Source organism: Felis catus, chromosome B1 (genome assembly GCF_018350175.1).
Source record: "Felis catus isolate Fca126 chromosome B1, F.catus_Fca126_mat1.0, whole genome shotgun sequence".
Lineage (NCBI taxonomy): Eukaryota > Metazoa > Chordata > Mammalia > Carnivora > Felidae > Felis > Felis catus.
The window spans coordinates 149,992,698-150,014,029 of NC_058371.1; the positions used below are offsets into that span (position 1 = coordinate 149,992,698).

The 21,332-nt window shown below is 35.6% G+C and overlaps 1 protein-coding gene across 5 annotated transcripts in view; it reads left to right on the forward strand.

Moving 5' to 3' along the window:
- Positions 1-21,332, forward strand: part of CENPC (centromere protein C) — an 80,879-nt gene that overhangs the window by 12,459 nt on the left and 47,088 nt on the right. For all 5 annotated transcript variants that reach the window (XM_019829418.3, XM_045056273.1, XM_006931085.5 and 2 more), the window contains exons 5-9: positions 2,245-2,350; positions 7,274-7,559; positions 8,486-8,701; positions 11,670-12,283; positions 17,708-17,899. In XM_019829418.3, the coding sequence (XP_019684977.1) occupies positions 2,245-2,350; positions 7,274-7,559; positions 8,486-8,701; positions 11,670-12,283; positions 17,708-17,899 (1,414 nt within the window). The remainder of the gene's footprint in view (positions 1-2,244; positions 2,351-7,273; positions 7,560-8,485; positions 8,702-11,669; positions 12,284-17,707; positions 17,900-21,332) is intronic.

The window sequence follows — 21,332 nt, forward strand, 5'->3', positions numbered from 1 at the left end:
AGCCATGTCATTGTGGATGTCCAGGTGTTAATATCTATAGGTTTTGGTTTTTTTTTAACTTGGTTTGGTAGGTTTTTCTAACAAATCTCTTCTGCTTGGGAGCTTGATTCCAATGACAAATGTTCTCAACCAGGTGTAGCAGAGGGAAGGCACAATTTGAATGCTTCTGCCTAAAATCTCTATTTTTACTGTATTACTGTTACCTTCATCTGTGTCTGAGTCTATAGTCTCTCTGATTCTGAAACTCAAGAGTAAAGATCTACTATGCCAGAGTTGGGAGAGGAGAGGCTCTGCAACTCTTGAGTACTTTGTATACATACTTTTAACAACTTTACTGTTCGTAGGCCCAACTTGGAGTCTCTTAGAGTGGCCTTGCACCTCTAATAAATGATCTTATGGGTTAAACATAAATGTGTTTCCTTCTGCACTTTCTCCACTTTCTGGACTGATTAGTTGCTGCTGATTTGCTTTCTAGCTTAAAGTTTGTTGAACTCTCCCATCTACTCCCTTTTCTTTTCTCTTCATACTTCTGGATTTATACATTTTATTTATTTTTTATTTTCTTAAAGAAATATATATATATTTTAAATGTTTTTTTAGAGAGAGAGAATGAGCGAGTAGGGGAGGAGCAGAGAGAGGGAGACAGAATCCTAAGCAGGCTCCATGCTGTCAGTGCAAAGCCCAATGCGGGGGCTCAAACTCATATGAGTCATGCGTGAGATCATGACCTGAGCTGAAACCAAGGGTTAGACCCTTAACCGACTGAGCCACCCAGGTGCCCTGGGTTTATACAGTTTAAAAAATCCTAATGAGGTTTCAAGAGGAACAGAGACTAGTGAGAGCTTGCTTGTCTTTCTTTATGTAATTGAGTTCTATAATGTATTCACTGAACAGTGCAGGACCTTCTTTACTTATATATCCCCCTATTGGTAGAGTTTTAGGTTGTTTCCATGTATTCATTATTACAGCAGTGTGCACCTTTGTTCATGCCTCCTTGTGCACATGTTATAAATCGAATTTCTCTAGGACATGCATATTTCAAATGAAATTGTTAAATATTGTCTATTTTTTCTGCAAAATGTTTACAAGTTTTGTTTCCTACATGCAGTGTATGAATGAGATTTCCCTTTTCTATATTTTTAAAATTTATGATTTGATATATTTCAAATGTACAAAAGAATATATATAAGGTATTAAAAATAATATAAATGAACACTTATGTACTTATCCTTAGTGTAAGATGTATCAATCAATACTTTTGCAGCATCAATGTTTCCCTTTCTAATCCTGTTCTTCTCCCTCTCCTCCCTGCACAAAGGTAACCAATATCTTGAATTTTATGTTCATCATTCCCATCCTTTATTTTATAGTCAGACTTTTATGCTTCCCACTGGGTCTGCAGAAAGTGTACTTGTTCTTTCTAGCAGTGAAGTGCATATAGTCTTTCTGCCCAGGGAAGCCTTCTGAGGCTTAACCCGTTTTTATTGGGGGCTGATTATATTAGGTACCCTCTGCCAACCAACATCCTATACTTCCTGAAGGAAAAACACAGGTGTTCATTATAAATCACATTTTTATACAGTCTAGGCAGGCTGGCATGGTAGGCACAACCTAATCAGCTGGTAATAGAGGAAATATTCTGAAAGCCAAATTCCCAGCTGCCAGTCAAGGGCCAGCCTTGTAAGCAGGTTCTTTAAATGATCAGGTGTCCTACGTTAACTCCTCTAGTGAGTGAATCTCTAAAATATAGTATATATATATATGCATGTGTGTGTATATATATATGTATATATGCATATGTGTATATACATGTATATGTGTGTGTATCTATATGTATATGTGTGTGTGTGTGTGTGTATAGTTTAACATGCCTCTACTTTGAACTTTGTGTAAATGGGATTATAACCTCCTTCTGTGGCTTGTTTTTGTTTGTTTGTTTTTTTTGTTGTTGTTAACAATTATTTATTCCTGATGCTGTAATTTATGAATTTCACTGTTGAATGTGTGATATTATATTATAGGTCTATATCATAATTTATCCAGTTTACTGTCAAGATAGGTTTTTGCTGTTCAGAGCAGCATTGTTTCTATGTTAGGATTTATGAAATTTCAACTTTATTAGATAATGCCAAATTGCCAGCTGTTTTATTTTCCAATACTTTTTTTTTTTCCAATTTAAAAACAAATGTATTCAATTAGAATTGCTAATACAATGGAGTAGATCTAATGTTGTATATCTTTTAGGCTCAGTGCCAGAAATCACATCCAAAGTCAGTTCCAGTTTCTTCAAGGAAAAAAGAAGCCTCTAGGCAGTTCACTGTAGAACCAAGGGAAGTTGTCAACAGATCAGGTTGGTGGCATTCCCATGGGTGTTATTTGCTTAGACATATTTAAAAGGAAATGCTGAAGGTGTTACCTGTATTGGCTTGAATGACGGGGTCATGGATTAGCCCAGGCAGAATGGTCAGTGTTTTTGTTTTTGTTTTTTTAAACATGAATGATAAGCTTCTTTTGATTATTTATTTCTTTATTTTAGTGATAGGAACATTGATTACTATGATCTGGTAAGAGACATTAAGTAAGAATTATTACAGGGACTATAGCTTTAAGAATTTTCAAATAGATTTCTTTTTTTTTTTTTTCCTGAAAAATTAATATTATCTCACACAGTTTCGGTGGGTCAAAATTGAGAAGCAGCTTAGTTAGATGATTCTAGGTTGAAATCTCTCATTAGGTGGCAGTCAAGATGTTGGCCATGGTTGCAGTCATCAAAAGGCTTGACAGGGGCTATGGGTATGTTTCTAAGATGACTCACTCATGGGCCGGAAGCCTTAATTCCTTCTCACATGGCCCTTCCCATCGGCTTTTGAGCATCCTTTTTTTTTTTTTTTTTTTTTTTTAAAGGGAGTTATAATTGACATATAACATATTAGCTTCAGGTACCCAACATGATTCAATATTTGTACATACATGGTCAGTGTTCTTTGTCTCTATTCTCCTTTTGTTCATTTTTCTTAATTATTTGTATGTGCTGCAACTTTTTTAAAAGTTTACTTTTTCAATGCTTTTCAAATTAGAAGAGTCCTTCTTTTGAGGTAAGCCTCAAAGATTAAAAAAGTGCTACTGATTGTTACTGCCATCATCCTGCTGAGGTAACTTTGGAATGAAAACCTATGTAAATGTGTGTGTGTGCTTGCATGTGTGAGTGCATGTGCATGCATACTTTCAGAAGAGGCTTTACGATTTTCTTTTACACCAGTTTTCTTTTACAGTATAGGCAAATACCTTTTACCTGATCATTTACTGTTTTATTCTTTTTGCCATTTAGATAGTATTACGTGATCTCATTGTCACTTAGTGTCTATGTCTGTCATCACCACTGAATTTGAGCACTGTTTTTATATATTTACTGGCTATTTGAATTTCCTTTTATCTGAGTTGTCTATTCATATCCTTTGCCTATTAGTTTTTTCTTGTTTATGAGAGGTCTTTGAATTGAGTCTCTCTGCTCTGTTTATCCGTAATTTGTGTGACAGATATTTTTCCAAATGGTCCCTCGGCAGTTAAATATTTTGTTGATAGTATGTTTAACCATATGATGAGTATGATTTTTGGAAAATGTTTATTTTTGAGAGAGAGAGAGAACATGTGAGCAGGGAAAGGGGCAGAGAGACAGGGAGACAGAGGATTTGAAGCAGGCTTTGTGCTGTCAGCTTAGAGCCTGATGCAGGGCTCAAACTCATGAACCATGAGATCATGACCTGAGCTGAAGGCCCACACTTAACTGACTGAGCCACCCAGGTGCCCTGATGAGTACGATTTTTTATTTTAATTGTCAAATGTGTGATTTTTATAGCTTTTCTTGTTGTGGTATATGTAGTATCCTAGCTTTCATCTTAAGTTTTTATTTAAATTCCAATTAGCATACAGTGTAATACTAGTTTCAGGCGTACAATATAGTGATTCAATACTTCCATACAACACCAGGTGCTTATCACAAGTGCACTCTTTTTTTTTTTTTAATTTTTTTTTTATTGTTTTATTTATTTTTAAGGCAGAGAGAGACAGAGCATGAGCAGGGGAGGGGCAAACAGAGAGCAAGACACAGAATCGGAAGCAGGCTCCAGGCTCTGAGCTGTCAGCACAGAGCCTGACGTGGGGTTCGAACTCAGACCGCGAGATCATGACCTGAGCCAAAGTTGGACACTTAACTGACTGAGCCACCCACGCACCCCGCAAGTGCACTCCTTAACCCCCATCACCTCTTTCACCCATTCCCCCACCCACCACCTCCCTTCTGGAAACCATTGCTTTGTTGTTTATAGTTAAAAGTCTGCTGGGGCGCCTGGGTGTCTCAGTTGGTTATGCATCCAACTTTGGCTCAGGTCACAATCTCACGATTCTTGAGTTTGGGCCTTGTGTGGGGTTCTGCGCTGACAGTGTGGAGCCTGCTTGGATTCTCTGTCTCCCTGTCTCTCTCTGCCCCTCCTTCACACACACACTGTCTCTAAAATAAATAAATAAACATTTAAAAAAGTCTGTTTCTTGGTTTTTCCTCCCCCACCCCATTTCATTTGTTTCTTAAATTTCACATATGAGTGAAATCATATGGTATTTGTCTTTCTCTGACTGATTTGTTTCATTTAGCATTATACCATCTAGATCTATACATTACCACATTTTGTTTTATTCATTTATCCATTGGTGGACATTTGGGTGGTTTCCGCTTCTCGTCTGTTTTGAATAATGCTGCTGTGAATGTAAGTGTACAAATATCTCTTGTAGTATCTGCTTTCAGTTCTTTTGGATACATACCCAACAAAGGAATTATTGAGTCATACAGCAATAATATTTTTAGAGGAGCCACTAAACTTTTCTGTAGTGGCCGTATCATTTTACATTCCTACCAGCAGTGCATAAGGGTTCCGATTTCTCTACATCTTCACCAACACATGTTATTTTCTGTGCATGTGTGTATTTTGTACTAATAGCCATCCTAATGGTGTGAAGTAGTATCTCATTGTGATTTTGACTTGTTCATCATTGTCACTAGGGAATTTTAAATTAAAATAATAATTAGATACCACTACATACCTATAAGAATAGCTAAAATCTAAAAAAACTGTTGTTGTTTTTTTTTTGTAACTCATTTCTTTGAGAGTTTTTGTCTTTTGTTCAGGAGAATTTATAACTAATTGTTAAGACATTTTTATGATGGATGCTTTAAAATTCTTATTAAATAGTTCCAGCATTTGATTCATCTTGTCCATATGTGTCCACTGATGATATTTTTCTTATTCAGGTTATGTTTTTCTGGGTTTTGTATAATGAGTCATTTTGATTATATTCTTGACATTTTGGTTATTATTTTAATAGACTCTTGATTGTATTTAAATCATTTCTTATATAGCACATAGTTGCCTTGTTTTGGTTTATTGTGTAGGTTCTTGCCTATTTTTGGGGGTTTTATTTCTAGTGACAATTAAGTGTTAGAGTCCTAAGCAGTAGTGTTTTGGTCTGTTTGATTTTCTGATGCTGCTGAGATTCCAGGTCAGTTCTTGCTGGTGCTGTGTCAAGTGAATAGAAGGTGCTTTCCTTGGTACCCCATGTCCTCATTCACTCACGTGGGGGCTGGGGTCAGAAGCTGTTGGGATTGGATCTCCTTAAATTTGAGACAGGTGGAGGACAGGATGGGGGTGTAGGATTCTTTTATGTTTTTCCTGCCGTAGTTTAGACTGTCCATTGGTGCCCTTGTTGTGAAGCAAGGCCTGGGGTGTACTAACTGTGGTTCAGCATGTCACCTTGGTCTGGGAAGCAGTGGTTGGGAAGGTAAAAGGCTTTAGTATTCTGCAGCTCTTTGTGGATCATATAGCCTGCTATTCTTGATTGTTAACTGGAGACTAGGTTGGTCCAGGCACAGGGTTAGTCCAGTACTTTGCTCCTCTGCTACTGCTGTCCTATAGAACTTATGGAGTGGGGCCTGAGTCTTTGCTGCTCTGACACTGCCACTGCAGAATGGAGTAGTTAGTGGCCCAAGTTGTGGAATGGGAGTTGGGGTTCCCCATTAGGTCTTTGTTGTGTTTCCTTTCTGCAAGTCTATTGGCCAGAGAATGTAGGCTGTTTTTTCTCCTGTGCCTACTGGTGATTCTGGATCGCAGGAATCTCTAGAACCCAGTCTGGGGGTACACGGGAGATTAAAAGAAAACCCAAGGGATTCATCATATTGTCTTTGGTGGCTTAAGGCTTGAGGTTCCTAGCAAATACTCCTTTTCCCTTCCAGCTTTCAGAGTTCTCTTATTGTTTCATGGGTAATCACCAGGGAATTTAGAGGGAAAAGCAGGGAAAGCTGAGTATGCTGTCTTGTTCTGTAAATCTTCCAAAAGCCCTTTTTTGATTGTATTTAAAAATTTTAACATTTGCTTGTTAAGGATATAAATCAATATGAATACTCCCCAGCAGTTCTTTTTTTGACATTTAGAGGCATACGGCTGAGAGAATAGAGTGTGTGTGTGTATAAATATATAAAGGTATGTGTATATATGTATCTATATGTATACAAATATTATGTATAAAGAATATATTTTATGTATATCTTTATATATGTACATATTTTTTATGTATCTCTATACATATCTGTTATGTCTCTATATGTGTATGTATATGTACAAATGTGGTCATTTAGCTGCCCTAGTTTACTGACTTATTTTTTTAAAGTTTATTTATTTTGAGAGAGAGAGAGAGCATGAGCAGAGGGAGAGGGGCAGAGAGAGAGTGAGAGAGAGAGAATCCCAAGCAGGCTCCACGATGTCTGCCCAGAGGCTGATGCAGGGCTGTATCCCACAAACCGTGAGATCATGACCTGAGCCAAAATCAAGAGTCAGACGTTTAACCAACTGAGCCACCCAGGCATCCCCACTAAATTTACTGACCTAAAGATCAAATGTCATAATTCTCTAAGATTACTTTATTATTTTAGCTGTGTATAGATTTATTCAAATCTTGAGTAAATTGACTTTCCATAGAATTGTGAATTTCTGTTGAGAATTTTTGTCATTTCAAAACTTCAGAGCATGGATCAAATACATCTTCACATTCGTTAATTTCATAAATTAGAACTTTTAAAGCACTTGCATATTTTAATCATAGATCTTTGATTATAAACTTAATGAACTGCGAGTCTTTTGAAAACTCATTTCTAACTTGCTGAATTTTAAAAAGCACATTTGGCTCTAATATTATTATTTTTTGATATCTTTATATAATTTTCTTCTAGTTCAGGACCATGAAGTTCATCAGCAAATTTTGGCAACTGATGTTGGTTCTAAAAATACACCTGACTCAAGAAAAATGTCAAGTGAAAAACTAAAACGTCATCACGGTGGAGTTGATGAAGAATTTTACTTATCTGTTGGTTCACCTTTCGTTCTTTTGGATGCAAAAACATGTGTATCTCAAAGTGCTGTCTCATCTATTGCCCAAAACAGAAAGACCTACACTTCTGAAAAGTCAGTAAATACATTGTCTTCAAGTACAGAGATTTCTCTTAAAACCAGAAAAAGGTGAATTTTTATTTACTTAAATAATAGTCATCCTGTTTAAAAAATTTTTACCTTTTATATTAAAGAGTAAGTAATTTGGTCTTTTTTGTATTTTATAGTAAGTATTGAGGAATATTAACATATTAGGAGAAGAGCATAACATATTTCAGTTTATATTTAATAATAGGAAAGCTTACAGTATATTTCAGAGAAGTTTGTGGGTAAACTTTTCTGTGGAAAAAAAGTATTTTCTTCTAATGATAAATTTTCTATAACTCCTAAGAGTATTTTCTCTATGTTATTTGTAATTACAAGGATAGGTGTGTCTCAGGTCATTTCTAGGGTAACAAAAGATAAGTATTTTGAGGATAAGTTGTGGTAAACCCATGTCTATTTCTTGGGGTTTACATTTTGGCCTTTAAGAAGAAAAGTAGATCATTCAAAGTCCTTTGCTGTTGGGACCTTTGCAGTGAGTGTAACTAATATCTGTCTGGTGTCTTGTGTTATTCTTGGAGCCAAGAAGTTAAGTACATTCTAAGATTTTTCTATTCAAAATGTGGTCTATGGCTCAGTATCTAGAGCAATGCATTATCTGGAAACTTGTTAAAAATGCAGAATTTCAAACCCTCTCTAGTCCTGATGAATAAGAATCTACATTTTAAACTCTTCAGATGATTCAAAATTTTAGTGTTTGAGAACTAGTGCTCTAAGTTATAGATTTTCTTGGCCTGTTCTCTTTTTCCCATGGACTAATAAGGAATTTAATTTTCCTGGGCACTTGCCTTATATATTTTAAGAGGTTATAAATCAGCACTTACAGATTTTAAATAAAGGTCTAGTAGAAAATTTTGTAAGTGGTCTGTGTTCTTAACTGAAAGGTAATTCAGGAAAACTCCTAACTGAACAAACTTTGACAGTCTTCACCTTGCCGTTCTTTTACCTTTTAGGTTAAATTTTGAAGATAAAAATATTTCGAAGAAAGTAGAAATACCAAATGAATTATCAGAAACAGAGGATAAAGTATCAGAAGAACCACAAGAGAGGAAATCGTCAAGAACATCTCAGAAAAGAGTACAAGATTCAGAATATGAAGTTCAACCACAAACTAAAAAGAGTTTTTCAGCACTGTTTTTAGAAACTGTAAAAAGAAAAAGTGAATCCAGGTGAGTTATTAAGAAACTGTCCTTTGAGATGTTTGGTTTTATATTCTGTGAACAGTGTCATGGATTCTTAATGCTATTTAACTAGAAGTTAATCTTAATTGGCACAAATTTTAATTGAAATTGTGCCCAACCCATAAGGAGTGTGTAGTTTCTTACCAGCAAATGACCTCCAAAACCATCATTTAATAAATACTAAGTTAACTGTGAAAGAAAATAAGTTTATTCAGCTTTCATTTCTTTTGCCCATTAGCTCGCTCTTTTTTCTTTTCTTTTCTTTTCTTTTCTTTTCTTTTCTTTTCTTTTCTTTTCTTTTCTTTTCTTTTCTTTTCTTTCTTTTCTTTTCTTTTCTTTTCTTTTCTTTTCTTTTCTTTTCTTTTCCTCTTCTCTTCTCTTCTCTTCTCTTCTCTTCTCTTCTCTTCTCTTCTCTTCTCTTTTCTTTTCTTTTCTTTTCTTTTCTTTTCTTTTCTTTTCCTCTTTTCTTTGAGTTTATTTATTTATTAATTTATTTTGAGAGAGAGGGTGGGAATCCTCAGCAGGCTCCACTCTGTCAGTGCAGAGCCCAGTGTGGGGCTCCATCCCATGAACTGTGAGATCATGATCTGAGTCTAGATCAACAGTCGGATGTTTAACCAACTGAGCAACCCAGGTGCCCCATATTAGCACTTTCTAGTTTGTATGATATCACAGAATGAAGACAGTATTTAGAAATAGAATTATATCATGGTGTATTTCACTATTACAGGTTTTAAGTCTTTTTTCCTTTTCTTCTGCTTGTGTTAATAAATGTATAGTCCTAAAATAAATTTTAATCTGTTCTTGCCTATTTAAAAACCTTCAGAGGTTTTTAACTGATTCTTAACTGTGATTCAGTGATTCTTAACTGTGGCTGCACAGTAGAGTTAACTAGAATTAATGGCAGCTAGGGTTGAGAACTACTGGCTTATATAAACTTCAGATTTACTAGCTGGTGTTTACGGCCTTTACTCTCCCTAGTTAACTCTTTTTGCCAGCTTGGTCATGCACATTTGCATTTGTCCCTATATTGGCATACCATTTTCCCTTGTCATGTGCCAGTCTCCTTTTTCTCTCCTGGTGACATCTGCTTCTTACTTCATGGATGGCTGTCTTCTTACTGTAACCTTATATGGCAGAAGGTGACAAGGGGACTCTCTGAGGCTTGCTTCTTTTATGAGGGTATTACTTCCATTCATAAGTGTTCTGTTGTCATAAAGACCCCACCCCCAAATACCATCCCAATGGGGATTAGGTTTCAGTTTATGAATTTTGGAAGTATACAAACATTCAGTCTGAGCAGGTATCAATGTTGTGCCTAAGCATATCTTCAGTTTGAATGATCTTGATATTATGGAAGTCCCTTGAAGTGGAATAGAGGAGCAGATATAGAGAATTCTTACTGGCTGGTTTGGGAAATCTTAATTTTTAAGTTCTTAGCATTACTTCTATATATTATGAAAAATGAAGAGGTATTATGAGTTATATACAATAAAACAAATCAAATCTGTAACAGATTGGCTATTTCTTTTTAACGTTTATTTATTTTCGAGACAGAGAGCAAGCATGAACGGGGGAGGGTCAGAGAGAAAGGGAGACCACAGAATCTGAAACAGGCTCCAGGCTTTGAGCTGTCAGCACAGAGCCCGATGCGGGGCTCAAACTTACGGACTGCGAGATCATGACCTGAGCTGAAGTTGGACGCTTAACCAACTGAGCCACCCAGATTGGCCTACCCAGTTGAGCCACCCAATAGGCCCCCAGATTGCCTATTTCTTTAAATGTTGAAAACTAACATTTCTATTTCTGTTTCATTCATTGTGGTCTTCTATTTATGTTGACTTTGTTTTTCATTAGATTTCTAAAATTTTCTAGTTACATAAACTTGCTAAAGCTCTACCTATTAGAAGATAGTATGTTTCTTAGTATGTATATTTAGAAGATATACGTTATTAGATTTATCACAGATTTGAGATTAGAGAAATAGAGAAGGCATTTTCATTTCATAATCTTTTTGTATATCTTATTAATGAAAAGACAGAAAAAACAGACATAGTAATCTAAGTCTTCCATTCTAGCTTTGCTTCTTTTATGTGTAAGAATGGTTAAGCATCCTTACTCAAGTGAAAAAGGCAGAAACAGGAGTGCATGTGCTAGCTTTGGAGTTTGGATGTTTACCCTAAGTTTTTATTTATGCATGTCTCACTTCAGTACCTGGTTTGCTTGAGGCTGTTGCTTTAAAAAGGAAGGAAATGCAAAAGAGTACCATCAGATTACTATTCCTTTGAATAATTCCTTCATTCTCCAGAAAGCTTTCTCAACTAATTGGAAAAGATGCTGTTTAATCCCAATTGTTTACCTTTCTAGATACATTACATTTATTTCTATACCATGATTACAATGTTAAATTTGAAAATGTGTGAATTATTCAAACTTGGAGTGAATTTTTACATAATATAATGTAAAATTTACTAGTGTTTTCTTAGAGTATTAGATTTAAAGGTGTCTCGGAAATAATCGTCTTTTGGATGTGAAGAAATCTGGGCCCTAAGAGATCTGTATACATCTATACAAACATATAATTAGTATAACATTATATATAATAACAGCATGCATTTGGGACTGTCAGTGTATCTGAGCTATGTTTTAACACATTTCTGGGTTTCAACTTTTTGATATATATATATATAATGAGACATTAAATTAGTTGATATCTAGGCTCTCTTGCAGCTCTAAATTTTCTTTGATCTCATTAGTATTATAAATGAGTATAATCAGGTATTACAGAAATGTAAAAGGAGAGGGATTTTCAAGGGTAAGGGAAAATTGAGATGTGAACTGTTCTTTAAAAGATACATAGATTTTATTCCTACACAGATTATTTTACTTTTTTCCAGAAAGCAAAGGTAAAAACTTTCTTTTTTGAGTTATTATTTATTGTAACATTCTGTTTTAGTCCTGTTGTTAGGCATATAGCAACTGCTCCACCTCATTCATCTCCTTCAAATGATCTAAAGTTGTTAGAGGATGAATTTATAATTGATGAATCAGAAAGAAGTTTTGCCAGTACATCTTGGATTACTATACCCAGAAGGGCGGGGCCTCTGAAACAATGCACAGTAACCCCTGCAGAGAACACTGCACTCCTTCAAAGTAAAAAGTCAAAAGAAAAACATCACAGTGTATCAACTGCAGATTTGACAAGTGACGAACGTTCTGGCAAAGCTCACCCAGTAGGGAGATCTCAGCCCTCTGAACAAAAAGGAGTGAATAAGGGTTGTGCTTTGTCAAATGAAATGGAAAATCATTGTAGATCTACAAAATATGAACTATATTATGAGAATGCAGAGAAATCATCTGGAAACAGAAGGACTGTAAGACAAAAACAGAGAAGAAAATTTAAGGCCAATGTACTTGAAGAACAGGTTGATACAGAACAATCTAAAGATAAAAATACAAATATGTCACATATCACCCAAGATAAGTTACAAAGAAATTCAGACAGAAATATGGAAGAGTGTGAAAATACGATAAATGTTGCCATTTCCAAAAAACAGGTGCTGCCCGTAGGTAAGTGTTTTATATTAAGTATAACTATGAACATTATTCTACTGCTTTATGTTTTTATACTATTTCTATTTAGCTTTGGAAAGTAGGCAAAGTAAACCTAAATCTGTAGGCTCTTTTCTAGAATGTCTATTTTACATATAATTCAATTCTGAGTCACTTGAGTTTTGTGTAGCTTCTAAGATGGCGCACATGTAAAGGAAGAAGTGAAGGGGAAAGGCCCGTAAATCAGGTGGTTACCAGAATATGAATAAGACAGCATCATGTATTCTTAGAGGTTTATTAAAATATAAACTGGGGAAAAAAACCCAGGGTGGTATGGGAGTATTTCTTATAGGATAAAACATTATACTCTTTTATATCATTTTAGTATTCATCTATACTCATTTATCTAATATTCACTCAATTGCCAGACACTGTATTAGACACTGAAATTACAAAGATTATTAAAACACAATTATTGCCATTAAAAAAAATCAATCCAGTAGTATCTGTAGACCAACAGGTATGCCTGTACATTCACAGGACAATAATGGAATCACACAGAACAGTTGTCTAACTAATAGCTCAATAGGTCTTTTTATCTTGGATCACTATATTATTTATCATCCAAACTGGGACACTTGAGAATGAGAGGAATGTCAGGACAGGAAGCATAAACTGGGATTCTCTCAATCTGAAGTGTGGTTACTCTCCTTACATGGCTACCCATTTTATAGTGATTGAGGTATAATGATGGCACTGTCTTCTAGATCTATTTATTTTCTTTGTACCACTTTTTAAGTAATAGAAAAGATCGTCATTCTTATAGAATTTCGTTAGTTAATGGAATGGAAAGCACTTAACAAATGTATTAGACACTTTAGGTGTACATAACATAATTTAATCCTTCTTGATAATCCCATAAATTAGAAAATACTCATGGTTAAAATATGCTGGCTCAGGATCTGTCCCATCGTAGAGCCCATATTTTTTCAACACTATTAAGAAGTTTTGAAGTAAGTAAAAATGCTTTTGATGCTCAATTGGAAAAACTATTAACCAGAAAATTCTATTCAACAGAATTTTTTATGTACTTAGAGACTCCAGATGACTATACTGTATTGCTGATACAGAAGGGAGAAAGTATATTAAATTTTTTTTTTAATGTTTACTTTGAGAGAGAGAGAGATAGAGCGTGAGCAGGGGAGGGGCAGGGAGAGAGGGAGACACAGAATCTGAAGTAGGCTCCAGGCTCTGAGCTGTCAGCATAGAACCTGATGTGGGGCTTGAACTCACAAATTATGAGATCATGACCTGAGCTGAAGTTGGAAGCTCAACTAACTCCCAGGCACTCCTGGGAGAAAGTATATTAAAGCACAGTATTTAAGCTAGTTGTTGTGAAAAGAAATTCCACTTTAATAATTACCTAATTATTTTAGCTTTCTTTTTGTGTAATCTGTATCATAGACTTTATATTACCTGAAATAATAGTTTTGTCCATGTGTACCTTTGTGTACTTGAAAAATTCTGCTTAAAATAAAGGGGAAAAAAAGCTACCTTCTCTATTTTGTGGACCTCTTTTGTAAATGCCTGACATGTCCCAGGTGATTTTTGTTGGAATTATTTTTCCTTCCTTCCTTCTTTCCTTCCCTTCCTTCCTTCCTTCCTTCTTCCTCCCTCCCCCCCCACTTCGTCCCTTCCTTTTTTTTTTTTTTTGTTCTTCCTTTACTTTCTCATTAGCAGCTGGCTATTTGAAGAAAATATAAAGAATCTCTGACTAAACTGAGATTATATTATAGGAAATTTTTTTTCTTATTAGTCCCTTAAGTAGAATATGAATTCATAAAATTTGAAGGTACAAAATTTTTATTTATCCATAAGTTCTTAGGAAAAAACATTGTATCAAGAAAGTATACTTGAAGGAGACTCTAATTATAAGTGTTAAACATTTATTGAATGCAAAATTCTTCACACTAATTTTCAGTTATATTAAATTCTTCCTTATCTAGATTGGTTAGTGAATATAATGTCTGATTAATTACCAATTAATTTTCTATCACTGTCATAACAAATTACCCCATACTTAGTGACTTAAAACAACATACATTTATTATAGTTCTTTGGGTTGGAAATCTGAAATTGATCTCACTGGACTAAAATCAATGTGTTGACAAGGTGTCTTTTGTTTCTGGTAATTCTAGGAGAGAATCTGTATCCTTATCTTTTCCAGCCTCTTGAAGTTGCTTCTATTCCTTGAATCATAGCTCCCTTCTTTCATCCTCAAAGCCAGCAATACCAGCCTTCTCGCATTTCCAGTTTTTTTTGTGTCTTCCATTGTCCCATCTTTCTGACCACTACTTCTAAGAACACATGTAAGTAGATTGGGCCAGCCTAGATAATTCAGGATAATCTCCCTGTTTTAAGGTTTATAACCTTATTCATTTCCTCAAAGTCTCTTGCCATGTAAGGTAATATTTTCACAGATTTGTGGATTGGGTGAGTACATCTTTGGGAGGCCATTATTCTGCCAACCATATCAGTTTTCAAAGACTAATAATATGAAGATAATTTAAGTCCAAAGATGTTTTTACTGTGAAGATTTTTTTTTTTTTTTTTTTAATTCAAAAGGCACTTGACAGGGGCGCCTGAGTGGCTAAGTTGGTTAAGTGTCAGACTTCGGCTCAGGTCATGATCTCGTGGCTCGTGAGTTCAAGCTCCTCATCAGGCTCTCTGCTGACAGCTCAGAGTCTGGAGCCTGCTTTGGATTCTGTCTCCATCTCTCTCTGCCCCTTCCCTGCTCCTCGAACTCTGTCTCTCTCTCTCAAAAAGAAATAAGCATTAAAAAAAACAACAACAACAAAAAGGCACTTGACAGATTTGTAATGCCTAAACTGATGATTTATTTTGAGGCAGTGGACTTTTCCAGTTTTGATGTCTCTCATGCTTCTTAAACTGAATGTGTTGGAAACTAAATTCTTCCAAATTTCTCCTTCTTTTGTTTTCCTGTCTTCATAAATGGGACCATAATAAATCTAATAGCTCAGGAAGGAAACTCGAATCATCTTTAACTTGTCTTTCCTTTACTTAGCAACCCGTATAAAGTTAATTAAGTCTTTTGACTTCTCCCTAAGTATCTTTCATATCTGTTACTTCTCTCCATGCCTCTTGCTATTCTTTTTAGCCAAGTTAGAGTCATTTATTTCTTAGATTAGTGTAGCAGTTTATGCACAAACCCTCTGGCTTCTTAATACTCTCCAGATTCATCTCCTGGGTTGCTTTATAATGAATTTCTTTCAGTTCTGTGAACAAACTGCTGTCTCAACTGTGGGCCCTTTAGAAAAATTTTCCTAATTTTTCCAAGCTTCCAAGTTTTGTGTTCAGTTAAAATACCACTTATTACTTGCCGTCCTGGTATGTTCCTGTGTATGCTCCATTAGTGTCCTTTGTATTTTATCACACATGTAATTAGTTGCTGAATTTCCATCTTTCCTTCTGGCATTTAGACTGAAAGCTCCATGAGAACAGGAACTGTATCTATCCTATTCCTAAAATATCCCTCAGATCTTAGCCTTAGCAGTTATCTCTATGGGTCATTGGCATACATTTTTAATCAATGACAGAAATATTACTCTATTTTGGATGAATAATTTTGCTGTTTATTAAAACGTGTCCCACCTTCAGAACGATACTTCTTTATGTATAAATATGCAAAATTTTCTACAGTAGTAGAAATTTATCGCTTGTGAGTCACCTCTTTTTCTGGCCATTGCCCTACTTAGGACATATATTTCCTAAGTTCTAAGTCAACTATCTTTACTTTACTGTCTGTTCACATATCAATTATATCTTCTGTATGTATTCTTGTTTATTAGTTTTCTAAATTGTTTGTCATTCAGTTTCTAATCTTCCCTGAACTGAAATTAGTTTCTGAAATAATCGGTTTGTTTTTGACTTTGTATGATATTCTTTTTCTGTATCACTGTCTGAATAAGTCTTCGGTGATAGCATTTTCCTCCTCAGATTCTTTTCCCTTTTTCCATTGTTCACACTGATTTTTTTTTTAAATTGATTCATGAACATGGGCAGTTATCTCTGAAATCATGAGCACCTCTCATTTATTAGAACAGTTCCTGAGAATACTTTTGATAAATATAAGGGAAAGTGAAAAAGGGAAACATAGAAGAAAAGGAGTTGGAGAATGAAAAATGAGGGTGGACACATAGTAGGCCTGAAAGTGATGCTCACTGCTGAGGATTCTTGGCATTTTACAGATAATTCCTTAAACCACTTATTAGTGGTAACTGTTTGTTTTTTGCTTTTGTTTTGTTTTGAAAGCTTAGGAACGCAAATCTGGGAGGGGGGAGGGGGGAAATCTTAAGCATTTCCTCCCCCAGCCTGGAACTTGACCTGGGCTGAAATCAAGAGTACTGACTGAGCCTCCCAGTGCCCCTAGTGGCAACCATGTTGAAAGTTCTCTATTTTTGCTTTAGAGTTTTGTAAAATTGACCCTTTTATTATTTTCTATATCCACTCCCTAAAATACCTCCTTTATTGTCGAGTTTTTACTGTCTGTGGTGACTCTTCCAGTATCTCCCATTCTCATTACTTGGCAAGTATTGGTTGATTCTAATATTAAACACAGTATTGGTAAGGTATATTCTTTCCTTTTCATCAACTTTTTTGTGCCTGGTTCACATTATTAAGGCTACTGTTTTTCTTTTACTCCTTTTATAAGCATAAATCATTCTCTTTATCTCAAATTCAGAACATTGCCAAATCCTGTAACTTATTCTCAAACTGGAATTGGAGAGTGATACCACTGTAAGGAATCTTGACATAATTTGGCTCCTTTTCTCTTCTCTCCACTAAATCCAGTTTAACTGGGAGAATGACTAAAACACTAGAATAGTGCTTTTCAGACTTACATATGCATTTGAATTCCCTGAGGATTTTGTTAGCATACTGATTCATAAGCTGATTTAATAGGTGCGAGGTGGGACCCAAGGTTCTGTATTTCTAAACAGTCTCTCCCAGGTGATGCTGATACAACTGATCTGTGAACCATACTTGGTGTATCAAAAACTTAGATTGTATCTAGAGTATCAAAAACTTAGATTGTATCTAGAGTAGCTAATGCTGGGTAGCACTTTTGCCAGTTTCATTGCCTACTGTAACATTGGCTTCATCCTGAATTCATATTTCAAGTATATGTTAGTCATCAAGCAGTGTGAAAAGTTTCATTTAACTGACAGATCTTATTGAGAACATTTGACTTAAAAAAAAAAAAAGGAGGTGAAAAGAAGCTCACTGGATAAATTTAAGATACTCCTATAATTGAGTTTGTTTTTTTTTTTTTGTTTTTTTGTTTTTTTACCTATTGTGATTTTCTGAAAACTCTTTGGTTCAATAGATTGTAAATTGTTTTAATGGTTTTCTTTAATTTAGGAAGGAAGAAAAATAGCACCAGTGTTCCTTATACAGAGAATCAGAAAAAAGCTAAAGAATATAAAAAGAAGCAATTTTCCAGTGGGTCCAAGAAGAACAAACTTGTACCTGATGAGGTGACTTCAACTATTACAAGAAGTCGAAGAATTTCGAGGCGTCCATCTAATTGGTGGGTGGTAAAGTCAGAGCAGAGTAAGTATTTTATTTAAATTATGTTCATTGAGAGCTCCAAAAAGTCATTCTATGAGAGACTTTGTTTTATACAACCATTTTCCACAGAAAAATCTTATGAGAACAAAGTTAAATTGTTAATAGAAATTAATTAAATCAGTTAATAGAAATATTAAATCAGTTAAGTATGCAAATCTTCATTTGGACTCTATTCTATACTGTATTCTAGATATAGGGATATATCTAGAAAACAAACCCCTGTCTCATGGGACTTACATTCTAGTGGAGGAAGACCAGCAATACAGATGTATAATTCATGCAGTGATAGGTAATAAAGAAAAATTAAGCAGATAAAGGATAGAAATGGGAAGTAGTTGACAGAAGTAGGGGTGGATGAAAAGGTAGAACAGAAGCAATAAGAGTCCATTTTGATCTTTCAGAGCACATATCACAAATATGAAGAGGGGAGCCATACAAATAACTTGGTGTGGAACATTTCAGACCAAGGGAACAGTATTTGTAAAGGTTCTGATGGAGCTTACTTGACATCTTTGAAGAATTCAAGAAGGCCAGTATGGCTAAAAAAGAGTAAGCCAGGAGAGGTGAAGTCAGAGAGGCAGACTGTGATAGAGAGTTTAGAAAAAGTGTATTGGGAAACTCCTGGAAGATTTTAAGCAATAAATTAAAATTTAAGTGACTCGATTGAGTCATCCTTTTTTTTTTTTTAATTTTTAAGTTCATTTATTTTTTTGAGAGAGTGAGAGAACGAGCAGGGGAGGGGCAGAGAGAGAGAGGGAGAGAGAGATTCCGAAGCAGGCTCTTTACTGACCATGCACCTTGCTGCTCAGACTCACGAACTGTGAGATCATGACCTGAGCTGAAATCAAGAGTCGGATGCTTAACTGACTGAGCCACCCAGGTCCCCTGATTGAGTCATCTTGTAAAAGAATTATCCTTACTTCTGTAGAGAGGAAGCTAGGGCTTGGCAAAAATGGAAACATGAACACTAGTTAAGATATTGTTGGACATGGGGCGCCTGGGTGGCGCAGTCGGTTAAGCGTCCGACTTCAGCCAGGTCACGATCTCGCGGTCCGTGAGTTCGAGCCCCACGTCGGGCTCTGGGCTGATGGCTCAGAGCCTGGAGCCTGTTTCCGATTCTGTGTCTCCCTCTCTCTCTGCCCCTCCCCCGTTCATGCTCTGTCTCTCTCTGTCCCCAAAATAAATAAACGTTGAAAAAAAAAATTAAAAAAAAAAAAAAGATATTGTTGGACAGAAGAGATGAAAAGTGGTTGGATTCATTATTAATGGAGTAGAGTAAGAGAGAAAACCAGGAGTCTAGCATGACTCCGTTTTTTGTTTTTTTGTTTTTTTTTTGGCCTAAACAAATAGAATAATGGAACTCTACTGTTTATTGAGATGAGGAAAAGTATGAGAGAAGCAGATTTGCGAAGGATATCAAGATTTGAGGTTGTGATAGATACATCGTAGAGATAGCCTGGTTAATGAGTTTAAAGTTAGGGGGAAGGATCTGGGAGGACATAAATAATTGAGGACTTATCAATATATAGATGAATTTAAAACTTTAGGACTGCTTGAAATCTCCTAATGATAGACTGAACCTGGCAAAGAAAAATAAGCCAAGGATTAAGTTGGGAGACACCAGTGTTAGGAGTTGGGAAGGAGTGGGAAGATCCATCAAAAGAAACTAAACATGCGCAGTTAGTAAGATTAAAGGAAAATGAAGAGAACTTAGGGTTATGGAAGCAAAGTGGTGAAAGCATTTTAATTAAGGATTGAGTGATGAACTTTCTAAAATACTGCTAATGGTCTGAAGTAGTTGAGGTTTAAGAATTGACAGTATAATTTTGGGCCACATGGAGGCTGTTGGTCACTTTGATAAAAATGGTTTCTGTGGAATGATTGGATCAAAAGCCTGATTGGAGTGGTTTCAAGAGAGAGTTGGAAGGGAAGAAGGAGAGACAGTAAGATAAAGGAGCATAGCAGATATGGGGCTAAGGGAAGGTTTTTTGTTTTTTTGTTCTTTTAATTATAAGATATTTCACATGTTTATCTGCTTATTTAAAATAACCCCATAGAATGTAGGAAAGGAGAACCCTCTTACACTGTTGATGGGAATGCAAACCAGTGCGGCCACTGTGGAAAATAGCATGGAGGTTTCTCAAAAAGTTAAAAATAGATATAATATAGCAATTGCACTACTAGGTATTCACCCAAAGAATATAGAAATACTAACTCAAAGGGTACATGCACCCCAGTGTTTATAGCAACATTATCTACAATAGTCAAATTATGGAAACAGCTCAAGTGTCCATCAACTGATGAATGGTTAAAGAAGATACACACACACACACACACACACACACACACACACACACACACACACACAAGCAATATTACTGAGCCATAAAAAAACGAAATCCTGCCATTTGCAATGACATGGATGGAGCTAGAGAGTATTATGCTAAGCAAAATAAGTCAGTCAGAGAAAGATAAATACCATATGATTTCACTTATATGTGGAATTTAAGAAACAAAAGAAATGAACAAAGGGAAAGAGGGGGTTGCAAACCAAGAAACAGACTCTTAATTATAGAAAACAAACTGATGGTTACCAGAAGGGAGGTGAGTGGGGGGATGGGTGAAATAGATGATGGCAATTAAGGAGTGCACCTGTCCTGATGAACAGTATGGAAGTGTTGTATACCTGAAATGTTAACTAACTGGAATATAAATAAAAACTTTAAAATGACTCCTGAATACAAAAAGTAAAAAAAATAAAAATAAAATGACCTCATAGAAAGGTAGAGAATACATCTAGATCACAGTCCTTGAGTAGGCAAGGACAGGACTGTGATCTAGTATACAGATGGAAGTAGTTTGGTAGAATTGAGGGTGGAAAGATAAAGATCTACTTTTCTATTGTTTTCCCTCCATGAAAATAGTAAGCAACAACATCAGGTGAAAGTGAAGTGAGAGAAGTGATAGTAGAAGTTTGAAGTTTCCTTAACATCAGAAGGATACAAAGGAAAATCAGAAAAAAAGTACATGGGCAAAGTTTGAAGCAGCCCTCTCCCAATGGATTCTTACCAGAGGCACATAGTTCCTCCAGCAATGAATATTTGCGACAGATGTATAAAATGTTGTCTACTAGGGAAGCTCATTAGGGATTAATGCTCAAGATTTTTACTGGAGGTAGTTACCTAGGCACTCTGCCTAGCAAGTACTAAAATTCGACTCCCTGAAGGAAAGCAAGTATTTGACATAAACTGTATTTTTTGCACAAGCAGTTTAGGCACACTAAACTACATTTGTCAGTTAGGAAATGATGGGAACCCTCCCAAAATTGAAGTTCCCACATGCTAGGCTAGGCAAGAGCTAACTTTGCAAGCAGGTCTTTCTAAGGATAACATTGTTAGGTCTGCAGTGCTATCTC